Consider the following 13,843-nt stretch of genomic DNA (forward strand, 5'->3'; position numbering starts at 1 on the left):
GATGTTGATGATTTCAGTACTACCCAAATTTCTTCAAAATGACACAGAGTTAGCATAAAACCAGTGTTTCCCAATTCTCTCTTTCCTTCATTGTTAAGAAGAAATCCTGGTCAAACAGGATTCAGATCTCTCTCTCTTTTGCTCTCTCCTTTTACAATTCAACAACTCAAAATTTACAAAATGCCTTTCATGAGGAAATCCCTGAGAATGAAACAGCTGCTGAGACATATGCTGAGTGAATGTGAGCACTTGAAGTGAGGAATTTGTCTCCATCACTTGTCAGCATTGTGACCAGATAAAACACAACTCAAAGTCTTCTGATCACTACCTGTCCAGTGAGTTTTCAGTTATTTGATAGCCAAACACAACTTTTCTCTAATTCTTTTTAGTGCATTCTTTACCTCCTGATTTCTCAGGCTATAGATCAATGGGTTTAACATGGGAATCACTACCACATAAAACACTGAAACAAATTTATCTGTGTTTAGAGAATGCCTTGAATTGTGTAGTACATACATAAAAATGATTGTCCCGTAAAATATTGTGATGGAGGTCAGGTGGGAAGCACAGGTAGAAAAAGCTTTCTGTCTTCCTTCAGCAGAATGGATCCTCAGAACGGCAAAGAGGAGGAAAACATAAGAAATCATCACATTCAGTAGAGAGCAGAGGGTGTTGAACCCAGCAATGATTAACAACATGAGTTCTTTGATATGAGTGTCGGAACAGGCCAGAGCAACCAAGGGAACATCATCACAGTAGAAGTGGTTGACCATATTTGAGCCACAAAAAGACAAGCGGAATGTTGCCACTGTCTGGCCAAGACCCACAGCAAATCCATAAACATATGTGCTAGCAATTATTCGATAGCAGAGTTTTCTTGGCATGAGAGTGACGTAGAGTAAAGGGCTGCAGATGGCAACATACCGATCATATGCCATAATTGCAAGCAAATACAGTTCACAAACTACAAATGTGATGAAACAGCACACCTGAATGGCACATCCATAAAATGTTATACTTTTAATGTCACACAGGAAATGCACCAAGGTGTTTGGGGTGACAGATGAATTAAAAGAAAAATCAATAAAAGCCAGATGGCTGAGAAAAAAATACATAAGTGTGTGAAGCTGAGGACTGATTTGAATTAGTACAATCAAACCAAGGTTACCCATGACACTAACTAAATAGATCCCGAGGAATACACCGAAGAGAATGACTTGAAGCTTTGGATTATCCGTGAGTCCCAAGAGGATAAACTCAGATACTTGTGAATGATTGCCTTTGGCAATGGCATAGATTTAAAACTTTTTTTTTACTTAAAAATATAAAGTTAAAATATAAAAAACATATAAAATATAAAAGCCTGGAGGATTTTTTATATTTAAATCCCTCCAGGGCATAAATTCTGAATATTCTCGTCTCCAGTGGCAGTAATCAAGCAGATGTTAGGAAGTGGTTCTGACCCACCGTGATCTTATGTTGAACACAATCAAAGGAGAATCTTCAGGTTACTTACGGTTTCAGAATGAAGTTATTTGTTCTAAGCAGAAATTCCAAAGCATGGAACTCTATGGGAATTGCTAAAAATAGAAAGACGGGACTTTATTTAAAATTTTACATAATTGAATAATCTATCTCAAAACTATTTTTAATAAGAGAAATTAATTATTGAGAGTTATTTGAATACAGATAAAAATAATTCTTTAAATTCTTGGAATACTTAAAAAAAGTATACTAATTCCTTCAAAAATTTTTACTTAATAAGAAGGTATAAATTTAAAATTTGATTCCAGAAGAAGTAACAATATGAATGATCATAAACAAAATTTTGAATATTGATCATCTGTACACTGAATATTCAGAATAATCTTAATTTTATTTTCTTCTCTTACTATGATTCCTGATTTTCCTTCAGTTGTTACAGAGTTTTTGTAAATTAAAGGCAGAAAAATATCCTTAGGAATGTGGATAGTCTTGCTTTTTTTGAAAGAGGCATAATAAGATTAAAAATACATAAGTGATTCAGTAAACACATTTATCATGAGCCTTCAAACATCCAAATGCAAAGCAGAAAAAAAAATCTAGCATGAGTTTGTGGAAATACAAACTGGTTTCTGGCTTATTAAAAGGAAGCAGCTTTTCATGATCTTTACTTGAGCAAAAGGTGATAAACTTGACTTTCTTTTTTCACTATTTTATCTCAGAATATCTTTACATCAACCCTGTAAATTGTCAATACAGCTATCATCTTCATTTTCAGATATGGAAACTGAGGATGAAAGCTTAAGCCCTCTCATGTTTCACGATTAGGGTAGGGTGAAGAAGAATAACTCATTAAACTTGTCCTTGATTCCCTAACACCAATTCATAGTTTACAGAAATTATCACCTTTCAGAGACCCAAGAACTTCTCCCTTAACCAGAGATGACAGCAATTTTGGAAAGGCAGTCTAAGACTTTGTTCATGTCAAGTGTTTAGAATAGTGCCTGTCTTATACTGTGTGTTAAATAAATCAATTTTAGCTCTTAAAGGTATTGATAGTATTTAGATTGAGGCTTAGACTGCAGAAACCTGTGTGTAATCCTGTCATATTGATGACTCCAGGACGTTATTCTCTTTGCGGCAGTTTCAGGTGTTCTTCCATTGCCTCATTAACGTATGATCTCAAATCACTGCCTTTCTTGTCTCTTATTCTTTCTACTACTTATATTTTTCTGATGTATTGGAGCCTGTGCAGCTCTCCTTCTGATATTACCAAACTCTTCAACACTTTCAATCATTTTATTCTCCTTTCCTTAACCTGAAACTTGGCTCCCCCTTGAAAACCAACTTCTCTCCAGGCCACTTATCTGTATGCTGCTCCATTTGAAGTCTCCACATATTTCAAATCTAGCAGGTGATATAACATTTCTCAGATTCTTGATCTTGATATCAGTGACCACCACTCCACTTGAGCTTCCGTTCCTGTGACTCCATTTTGAAAATAATTTTATCTAGAAACTGATGAAATGCTAAGTATTCAAAATTAAAACATAGTCTTATGACCACAACTCTCTGCTCTTTCCTTTTCACCTTAGTTATGACACTATGACTTTTTGCTAACCTATTCAAACCACTATTCCTTTCACTCCACTAATTATCCTTTACCTATTTCACTTCCTTTATTCCATTCTTACCCTGTACAGCTTAGATGGTGATTTTTACTACAACTTCTTTCTCCAACATCCAAAACTTTCTTGCCCTATTTCCTTCCAGATATACCAAAATCTGGATTTATTGAATTATTTTTCTCTTTGAAATTGTTCCTGAAATACCAAGAACACCATCTAGGTGAAAGTGAGTTATGACAAACTTATCACATTCAAAATCAACTAGTTACTTACTTGAGCTGCTTTTTCCCAAATCGACGTTTTGTTTCCCGGTGTGTATGTAGCTATTTCAAACACTTTTGGATGCTTTCATACTCCCCCACACCTCCCAGCTTACTCGGAGTAGTTACTAACAATTCCAACATCAGAAGAAGACTTAAAGAACTAAATAGATCCTTCTCAACTTGCCACCAGTTGCACTAAACTACCTGCTTCCAAATCTACCCTTTCCGCCTTTTGGAGGGTGTGATGAGGTGGAGAATTCTCTTTCTAATATCTAAACTTCTATTTTATTCCCACACTCTTCTGTCTCCCATATCTTCTTCCTCTACTAATTTATTCAATCTTTCCTATCAAACTAAAGAGAAGATACATGCAAAAAGTCTCACCATTGACTTGTGACTTCTCTTCCTTTACCTTTATTTATTAACCTCTGTTCTTCTCTTCCTCCCTGCACTACCAAACCTCCTGGAAAAGTCATTCACTTCATCGTTCACATATATATCTCAAATGAAATTTTTTCTCAGTGTAATTGCAATGCAGTTACTCATTCTAAGTTCACCAACATGCTTCTGTTTCTCAGAGACAATTAAAAGTTCCTTTATGACATTTCTAAATCGCTAGACACTAGTGACATCTCCTTTCATCATGAAAACCATTGGCTTTCTTATTTATTTCCAAAGTCACCAGAATTTCCATGTTTTCTGATCTTCTATCCACTTTTATTTTCCTTGGTTGCTCTGCTTCCTTTGGCCATGCTTAAAGTAAACTATTACTTCATAGTTTTGTTCTAAGCCAACTCATGTCATGTTTGCACACTCTCATCTAATGCTATTGGAACAATTGTCTTTTATATGCTGGTGATGCATAAGTCTAAATTTCTAGGCCGTATTTCTCCTATGTACTCCAGGTATATATATTTAAGAGATTCTCAGACAGCTTTATTTTGATATAACTAAGGTACCTAAATTTAACATGTTCAAAAGAGAAATCAGGAATTCAAAAAGCCCCTATCCCTCTCATATGCCTTGGATCATATATTTTCTGACTCTGTGAAAGGTGCTGTCTTCCAACCAGTTATCCGAATAAGAAACAGAGAAATCACTTGTCATATACACCTCTTACTTCCTCTAATCAAAGAATTAATTATTGAAAACTACTAATTACTTAACATATTTTTTTAAACTCTCTACTTCTTGCACTTTATATATTCTTTTACTTGTATATTATACCTCTATCACAACGTTCTGGGTTATTGTCCTCTTCCATTTATCTTAGCCACTAGTCTTACCAGCCTTTCTGTGCATATAGCAAATCCAGTGTACTTTCTAACTTGTAAATCTTAGTTTGTTGTTTCCCGTTGATTTGAGGATCAAGTCCAAACTTCTTAATGTGGCTAACTCAAACTTTGATCAAGAAACTCTTCTTTGCAGAATAGTGTGACCTCTTGTGACATTTTTCATGTAATCTCCTTGCTTCAACCATGTTGCTTGCTATCAGTTTCTCAGATGTTACCACGGGATTTTGTACTTAGATGGCCTGGAATATCCTTCCATTTATCTTCACCTATCTCGTTGGCTACTATCTTCCTATTTATCCTTCGCTTCTCAGGGGAAATTTCACTTCTTTCTAGAGATGTTTCCTTACTGTTTGAGTGTCACATCCAACAATTCATTCTCCTGTCAATTTACTTGTAACCTACTCTGAATTTCAAGTTCTTGGTAAGCAAAGATAGTTCTATATTTTCCCCAATACCTGGTAGGACTTATCAATTAATAGGCACTCCAAATATAATAATTGAATAACAGAACATATGAATACAAAGATTGTGTTACTCCAAACCTGTTTTTCCTACCTCAGTTACCTTGATTTTTTTTCCTACTACATGCTGCCTTTGAGTAATCCACAACATAATGAAAAAGAGACCAACAGATCTTGAGGCAAACTCTGTGACTGCCAACAATACTTAACACTACTTAAAAATGGTGAGTATAATTTATATCATTTGTTGGTCCCTCTAAAGCATTTTCCTTGTATTATGTCATTTTAAGCAATTTCTAAATAAAACAATGTACTGATGTCTCACAAGCTTGAACAATCATTTTATAGTTAATCTTTTGGGACCCAATTTGCTTAACAGGAAAGGAATGAACAGTTGAAATTCAGAAGATCACTATGTTGAACCCAAGTTTAACAAAGTATTAGTAACTAATAGCAAATTTTATTTTAACACATGGGAAAACAACTCACAAAATGTTTAACTGCTTTTTGTTTAACTTTCATACTTTAATACAGATTTTTTATAATTTTGAATTTCAGAAAGAAGTCATGGTATACATCAGATCAAAGTGAATTAGCTTGCCGTTAGAATTTCTAGGCTACCAAGTATTGATAAACTGCACCAAAGATCCAACCCTACAGCTGAAACTCCATAGTCTGTGGAGTTATTGACAAGTGATAATTAAATAGTGAGTTTCTTATCAACCTGGAGGTACATTTAGTTTAATCTCAGAAAATTGTTGTTTGATAGTTCTAGTCAAAGACGAACACAATTTAAAATGAACTTCATTTTTTTTTTCCTGAAGTCTGTTGTTGGAAAGCGTTTACAGGCATGCACATCATAAAGAAATTAACACTCCTTCTCTTCAAATTTTCTAACAAAACTGTTTATCCGCATTCCACACACAAGTATGTATAGAGATATAAACAGAAAGATGTACAACTAAAAAAATCATAAACAATTGCTTATTGTTAGAAAAAAATAACAAGCAATCAAGTCTTACAGAATGTGGATATTTTAACTTAAAAACACTGTCTTCTGGTTTTGTGGTTTTTTTTTTTGGAGGACGGGGGTGAGGAAGATTGGCCCTGAGCCAACATCTGTTGTCAGTCTTCCTCTATTTTGCATGTGGGACATCGACACAGCATACCCTGATGAGGGTTGTGCAGGTCCCCACCAGAAACCTGAACCTGTGAACCCCAGGCCACCAAAGCAGAACATATGAACCCAACCACTGCACCACTGGTCTGGCCCCTCTTCTGATTTTTTTATAACACCATTCTGTCTAACAGAATGAAAACAATTACAAAAAATTTTAAATCTAAATTGTACGGAAGTCTATGTATTTTTTGCATTATTATTTATAACTAGTCTTTAATTATTATACTAATGTGATTTTCCTCAGATACTTCAAAGAAATTCAAGAAACCTTGAAAGACATCTGTCAGCATGTACACAGCTATAGGCCTCTGAGAATATGTTCATCAATTCTTTTAGAAAAATATTTTAAAGGTTTTCCTTCTGTCAAGATTGTAAAATCTATTTTCAGAATTTCTTCTTAGATATAATTTAATTTAAAAAATTCTGCTATTCATTCTGTGATCACTACTGTTTCAATTGTAGCTGTATACAACACCCCAAACCATACTGGCCTAAAGCAATAATCATTTAATATTTTTCATGTTTCTGTGGGCTAACTAGACAAACCTTACTCCAGGGGGTGGCAGCTGGGGCAGTAGAACAGTTGTATGATCCACGTGGCCTCAGTTGTGTGATTGACACTTGGTGAGGCTGTGAGCTGAAGTGCTTTCTTTTATTCCTGTGACATTTCCATGTATCTAGCTTGGGATTCCAACAAGATGGCACTTGGTTTCCAACATTTAGCATTCTCATGAAGAAAAAGCACTCTTGTGGAGAAAAATCGTCTAGCCTAAGAAGCTGTACAATATAGGATCATTTGAGCATTCTCTTTGAAGCAAGTCACAGGGCCAGAGTCCATCAGGGAGATAATAATACAAGTGTGTGAATATAGACAAAAGGATTCATGTGGACAATTTGATTGTAATCTACCACAACCATGATCTTCTTGACTCTGCCTCAAGGCACTTAAAGAAAAGAAAACAGACAAAAAATAAGACACATTGAATCGTTAGTCAATGCCCGACAGTGTTAAAGCCCATGAATTTTGAATTCAGAACCATTTGGCCCTGAATCTTAACTTTGCCACATACAAGCTGTGTGTTCTTGGGCAAGTCACATATGCTTTTTAAGATTCAGCTATTTATAAAATAGGGATAATGCCCACCATAAAAGCTAGCTATAATAATTTAACTTGAGAATAATACATATGGTAATATGGATCAATAAACTTTAGCTGCTTTATATTCATTATATTGAGAGATAGGGACCAACCCACCATTTTCTTACAAACAGAAGTTTTTTGTTTTAATTTACCAATGATTGATAGTGTAAAAATCTTAGAATAATTATTTCCCAAACTTTACATCAAATATTTTATTCTCTATGCTAAATAATTTCTTTACCCTTAGTCTCTTTGACAAAAAAAAAAAACGAGAAAAATAAATAAATTACTTTCTATCAGACTTCCTCAGGGAAATGTGAATCCTTCAGTTTCAAAATTTATCCATGATCGTGGAAGACATTATGCTAAGTGATATAAGCTACAGAAATACAAATACTGCAAGATCTCACTGTTATGTAGACTCTAAAATAGTCAAATACCAAGCAGCTGAGAGTAGAATGGTTGGCAGAGGCTGAAGAGGGAGAAGAAAATAGGGAAATTTTGGTCAGGGGATACAAAGTTTCAGTTACACAAGATGAATAAGTTTTGGAGATATAATGTACAGATGTGTGGCTATAGTTAACAGTGCTCTATTGTATACTTGAAATTTACTAAGAAGGTAGATCTTAAGTGTTCTTACCTCAAAGAAAGAAAGAAAATGTTAATCATGTGAGGTGATGGACACATCCATCAGCTTGATTGTGGTGATTATTTCACAATGTGTACATTCACCAAAATATCAGGTCACACACTCTAAATGTATACAGTGTTTATTTGTCAATAATACCTCAATGAAAAGAAAAAAAATTCTCTATGAGAGCTGTAACCACCTTGTTATTTCACAATACGTTATGAAAGTTCACTATATTGATAGAATCTTGCTAAGTGTATCTGGTGAGCTGTGAGTGGCAAGATCCCTCATGCCTTAGTAACATGTAGGAGTCAAAAGTTGGGAGGAAAAACCTTACAAAGATTCAGAGTCTAGTGCATCACTCTGTACATTTGCTTTAAGTGAAATAACAATTGGAACTCTTTGTACATCTGGTCCAAAGTAAAGGGCATATTGTTGTCCCACAAATTTACTACAACTCAGAAATACGTACAGCACATTGTGCTACTCTTAGGTTTACCAGGGAGCATGTACCATGCTTGAGAGTATAGATCTGAGCCGTTTATTAGATATTCAACATTCTCCCTGATTGGATTCAGTTCCAGAGAAAGTGTAGATTCTGCAAGTTATCCACTGATGCTAGAGATATCTGTTTTGGAATAGAACGATGTTTGAGTCTTTTGAAAGCCCAAATCCACATCAGCACACAGACATTGTAGCAAAGCCAGACCTTCTTATGAAGACATAAAATAATTTTCTGTATTCTTCTGTATCCTGGTAGAAACTAAGTGCTGGATGAAAGACACCAAGTGAAATTTAGCATCAGCTGTCTATCTTGTGTTGGGTATTGTGGGATCTACCAACTCATAATTTTGGGCTGGGCACATTTCAATCCATTTTAAATGGAAGAGATTCATTTACAACATGGTTAAAACAGCATTAACACATTATATGAACAAGTGGTCCACATTTTCATATCACTTATGTCTGCTGCACAGGCTCCTTTCTATCAATCCTGCTAGAAATCCATGCTGTGGTTTCAGGGATTAGAGGTTCCAACTGAGGAAGTCCCAAGTAAGATTTGGGCCTAATGCAAAGAAGAGCTGCCACATTATGTAGGAAATAGTCAGAAATGGAATTGTGCCACATTACAGTCCCACTAAGTGGTTTCCCTGAGGAATAGTGGTGAAAGAAATTTGTTCCACGGGATCTAACATTGGACCTTCAACTTCATATGGAGAAAATGTGGCCTGAAGGAATACAGTCATTCATTGTGTAATGATGTTTTGGTCAATAACAGACCACACACACGACACTGGTCCCATAAAATTATTACCAAATAGCTTAGTTGTGTAGTAGGCTACACCATGTAGGTTTGTGTAGGCGCACTCTATGATGTTCGCATAACATCGGAATAGTCTGATGCCACGTTTCTTTGAATGTATCCCTATGATCAAGTGATGCATGACTTTACACTGATTCATAGAGAATGACAAATAGTGCTGGCAAGTTGGTCAGGTGACTGAGAGTTGCAAGTCTCCAAGAACTTGGCATTCTGGAGGAGAGGATTTTAGACGAATTTGTATGAGGGGGCACAAAGCATGCTGATTCAATTTTTTACCTACTAAAGGGTAACTATAGCAAAGGAGGTTTGCAGCAAATCAGGAGAATTAGAGAAAGTATTATGTGGATAGTAGCCACACTGTCTTCTCTCTTGCAACCCCAAGGCTTATTCAGTGACACCATAAACAGAATAGTCACAATATCAGGAATGAAGCCTATATAAACATGTATTCAATACCATGGACTCCCTTCTACTACTATCAACATTAAGTGTCCAATCTGTTCCAAGCAGAGACCTATACGAAATCCTAAACATGGCAACATTGTTTTGAAAAACAAGTCATAAATACAGTGATAAGTGAATTGTATCAAATCCCTTAAATATTGGAGAGAACAATAATGTGTCCTTACTGAAATCAGCAAGTGGAATAAGGAGTTCCCTTCCAAGCTGCAGTGTCTGAGGGAATGTCACTTTCCCACAGCTTAAAGGATATATTCTTCATTAGATTGTAAACCACACAAAATTCCCTCAGAAGAAGAAATGCATTTTACAGCAATAAAAGTTTGACATGACCATGGCATATTATTAATGGTCTTAACATGTATGTCATCACCAACAATCAGATGGCTTGAGAGGAAATCCAAATGGCGTATTGACAGCTCAACTAAGTCACCAGCTAGAAAAAGAACTTGCTACATTGGAACGCTGTCCTCCATGACACACTGTAGGTTACAAACCAATGGCAGTATAGGTTATAGGCAGTATAGTGTCTCCAAGACCATGAAATCATGGATCTGGAAGTGAAGAAGGTGTAGTACAATTGGTCCGTCTCATAATTATAGCCTATGGCAAAATGTCTGAACTTGTGCGTCCTATTCCTACAATATTATGCTCGTCAGGTTATAGCTTTAGAGTTCCTGAGGGAAAATATTTTCACCAGGGTCTCAGTTAGTGTCTTAACAAACTTAAATCTATGACTATTTCAAGCCAGTGGACAGACAAGCAAGGAAGGAATTAGTGTGCTGACTAAAGGAATCGACTCTGATTAACATAGGGAGTTAGGTGCTAATGCACCATGGGGCCAGGAAGAATATATATGGAACACAGAAATTCACAAAGGATCTTTAGAACTTCCATGCCCTGTGATAACATCATTGTCAATGGGCAACTGCAAAAACTATAAATTAAGGATAGGGCCATTAGTTTCTTAGTAACCATGTAGAGTAAAATTTGTGTCACTCTACCCGGAAATAATCAGTACAGCTAAAACGCTGGCAGAACATGAGGGAAATATAGAAGGCATAGTGCTTGAGTAATCATGTTAAAATGTTCAGCAAAGACAATTTGGTGGTTTCTTACAAAACTAGCCATACTCTTACCATACAATATAACAATCATGTCTCTTGGTATTTAATCATTGGTATACATTTAACCAATATATCTTTTTGTTTTTTATAATTTTGAATTGTTATAAAACTGTTACAAAACTACCACAAAGCAGGTAGGTAATTACTTATATTTATATCAGGTTCTATGTAGTATAATTTTGTACTAGTAATGTGTTGGTATTTTGGGATGCCCATATGATGTATTATGGACAATTTTTTAAAATTTCTTAAGTAACTAGAAAATGCCAAACATAATTTGTATTTTTGCAATAAATGTAAAATTTCACATACAAAAAATGTAAAATTTAAATCTACTTATGATTGTCTCTGGGCTTAACTTCTGTGATCTGTTTATTCATTACTAAAATTATTTAAATTTATTTTTTGTTGTCAAAATTCTCCCACCAAATGGCCTCAGCTAGTCACTGAATTGCTTTGTCACTATAGTTTTGTCTTTTCCAGAATTTCAGATAAATACATTCTTTGTGTTTGATTTTTTTCATTTCACACAATATTTTTGAGGTTCATCCATGTTTTTGCATGTACAAATATTACTATTTGATTTTTATTGCTGAGTAGCATTTCATATTGTAACCAAATTACAATTTGTTTATCCATTCACCATTGAAGGGCATTTCAGTTGCTTTCACTTTTGATTACAAAAAATAATGCTTCAATGAACACTAACATACACATCTTTGTGTGAACATATGTTTTCATTTCTCTTGGGTAAATACCTGTGACTGGAATTGCTGGGTCATGTAGTAAATATATGCTTAACTTATGAGATACTGACAAATCCATGTGGCTGTAATATTTGGGATTCTTACCAGCAATATATGAGGGTTCCAGTTCTTCCACATTCTAATCAACTCTCATATTGTCAGTCTTTGAAACTTTACCATTTGAATGGGTGAATAATGTCACATCATTGTGGTTTAGTTTGTTTTCTGAGGAACAGCAATGTTAGCATCTATTTTAAGTTCTTATTGGCCAATGAAGCAAATGTCTTCTTTTGCAAAGTGCCTGTTCAAAATTTTTGTTTAGTTTTCATTGTGTTGCCTATATATTTATTATGGAGTGGTAAGAGCTCTTTCTACATACTGTATGTAGCCCTCTGTAAGATATACGTTTAGCAAAATTTATCTCCCTGTATGAAGTTTCCCTTTTTGCCTCCTTGTCTTTCAAAGACCAACATTTTTAATACTAATTAATTCCATATCAAAGTTCTCTTTTATATTTCATGCTTACTGTGTCCTGTTTAAGAAGTCTTTTGCCCAAACCAAAGTCAAAAGTTTTTCTTATGTTTTCTTGTTGAATATTTAAATAAGATGAAGATTTTTAAATGTCTACTGAACTCATTAATATGGAGAAAATCTGAGAACTTACACCTTCTTTGGTACAGTACTAGATAGAGAGAAACTATACTGAAATGGCTAAAGAGCGTATCAAAAATAAATGGAGACAATGAACATAGACACCTTTATCAAGACCTCTGGCCACTGCTTTGAGTGAGGTATTTAAAAGAAAAATAAAAATGCATAAAACAGTGAAATATCTCCTAAGCCCAGACAAAACTAAATATGATCATCTTTAATATGTCTGATATTGTCTGTTCAATGTTAGTAATTCAAAATAAAACAAAAGAAACAGCTTAGAGCATATATTAGCTTTTTCTTTATTTTATAATGTACCCTCAAATTGTTCCTGTAGAATACACTAAATATTTTTGAATAATAAACATCAAAAATCATATTATTTTTATGTTTAGAGGATTCATAAAGAGAGGTAATCTAAATGGAAAATGTAAAAATGTTAATGTCAAAGATGGAGTAATAAGCCAGAAGAAGTAGAAATGTGATGCATATTAGAAATAAGGGGCTCCAGAAATGATAATGAGTTCTGAGGAAAAGGAAAAGAAAAAAAATCATCTTTTACATATAATGCAATTGCAAAACAGGAAGGTTAAATAAACAGGAGCTTAGTACACTCAGGGTGTAAAATTGTAAGCACCACTATGAGGAGAAATAATCCATAAGGCAATGGATTTGCACTACGAGTGTTTTCTCAAAGATTCTTATTAATGCAGTTGCCTGGAGAGCTTTGAGAACTAATTACTTCAGTGTTTGGGCTGAGGTCTTCACCAGCTGCTTGGCTTACCTTTGGGCTGCAACTTTCCTAGGCCAGTATTAGCTACTTCTCTCATCTTTACTTCCTTAGATGTCCCAACATTTGTATCAGCCCTACTTCTCACAGCAGCCTTTTTACCAGCCCCAGAATGTGCTTTGTTCTTGAATGAACCCAGAATAACATCGGAGTAAAAGAGAAAGCTGATATGAAGAGAATAGTGTGCCAGGCCAAGGAATGGCCTGTGCAAAGAAAGACTGTATGGAGGGAACATGGCTGCTGTTTTGAGGGCAATGGATGCTGGAGCAGAGAAAGGGGAAGAGGAATGGGCCATGAAGTCCTAGAGTTAACATGGGCCAAATCATTCAGAGCTTAGTGGATCATTGTAAGTTCTTGGGCTTTTACTTTGAATAAAATGGGATGCACTAGAAGATTTCCAGAATAAAAGTTCCTTTTTTTTTCACTTCTGATTCAATTTTGTTACTTTGTTTTTTTAAAATTTAATAAGCTTCCAAAATTAAAACTGCACAGCAAAGTATATTCAAAAACTTAATGACTTCTGTACCTGTCAGCATCCACTTCATTCCCTTCCTTCCCTGTATGTAACCCTTTTTATTCATGTTGACTTTTTCTCTTATTTTTTAATCAAATATAATAAAATACACATACATATCTGTAATCATCTCTTTTTCTTGCCCTGTGTA

At 34.9% G+C, this 13,843-nt stretch overlaps 1 protein-coding gene across 1 annotated transcript; it reads right to left on the reverse strand.

Moving 5' to 3' along the window:
• Window positions 1-347: 347 nt before the first annotated feature.
• Window positions 348-13,218, reverse strand: LOC124229170 (olfactory receptor 5AL1-like). The gene is given in 2 exon segments (XM_046644258.1): window positions 348-1,315; window positions 13,173-13,218. Coding segments are annotated over 2 exon segments (1,014 nt in total).
• Between the last annotated feature and the right edge of the window lie 625 nt (window positions 13,219-13,843).

This window comes from Equus quagga, chromosome 17 (genome assembly GCF_021613505.1).
Source record: "Equus quagga isolate Etosha38 chromosome 17, UCLA_HA_Equagga_1.0, whole genome shotgun sequence".
Taxonomy (NCBI): Eukaryota; Metazoa; Chordata; class Mammalia; order Perissodactyla; family Equidae; genus Equus; species Equus quagga.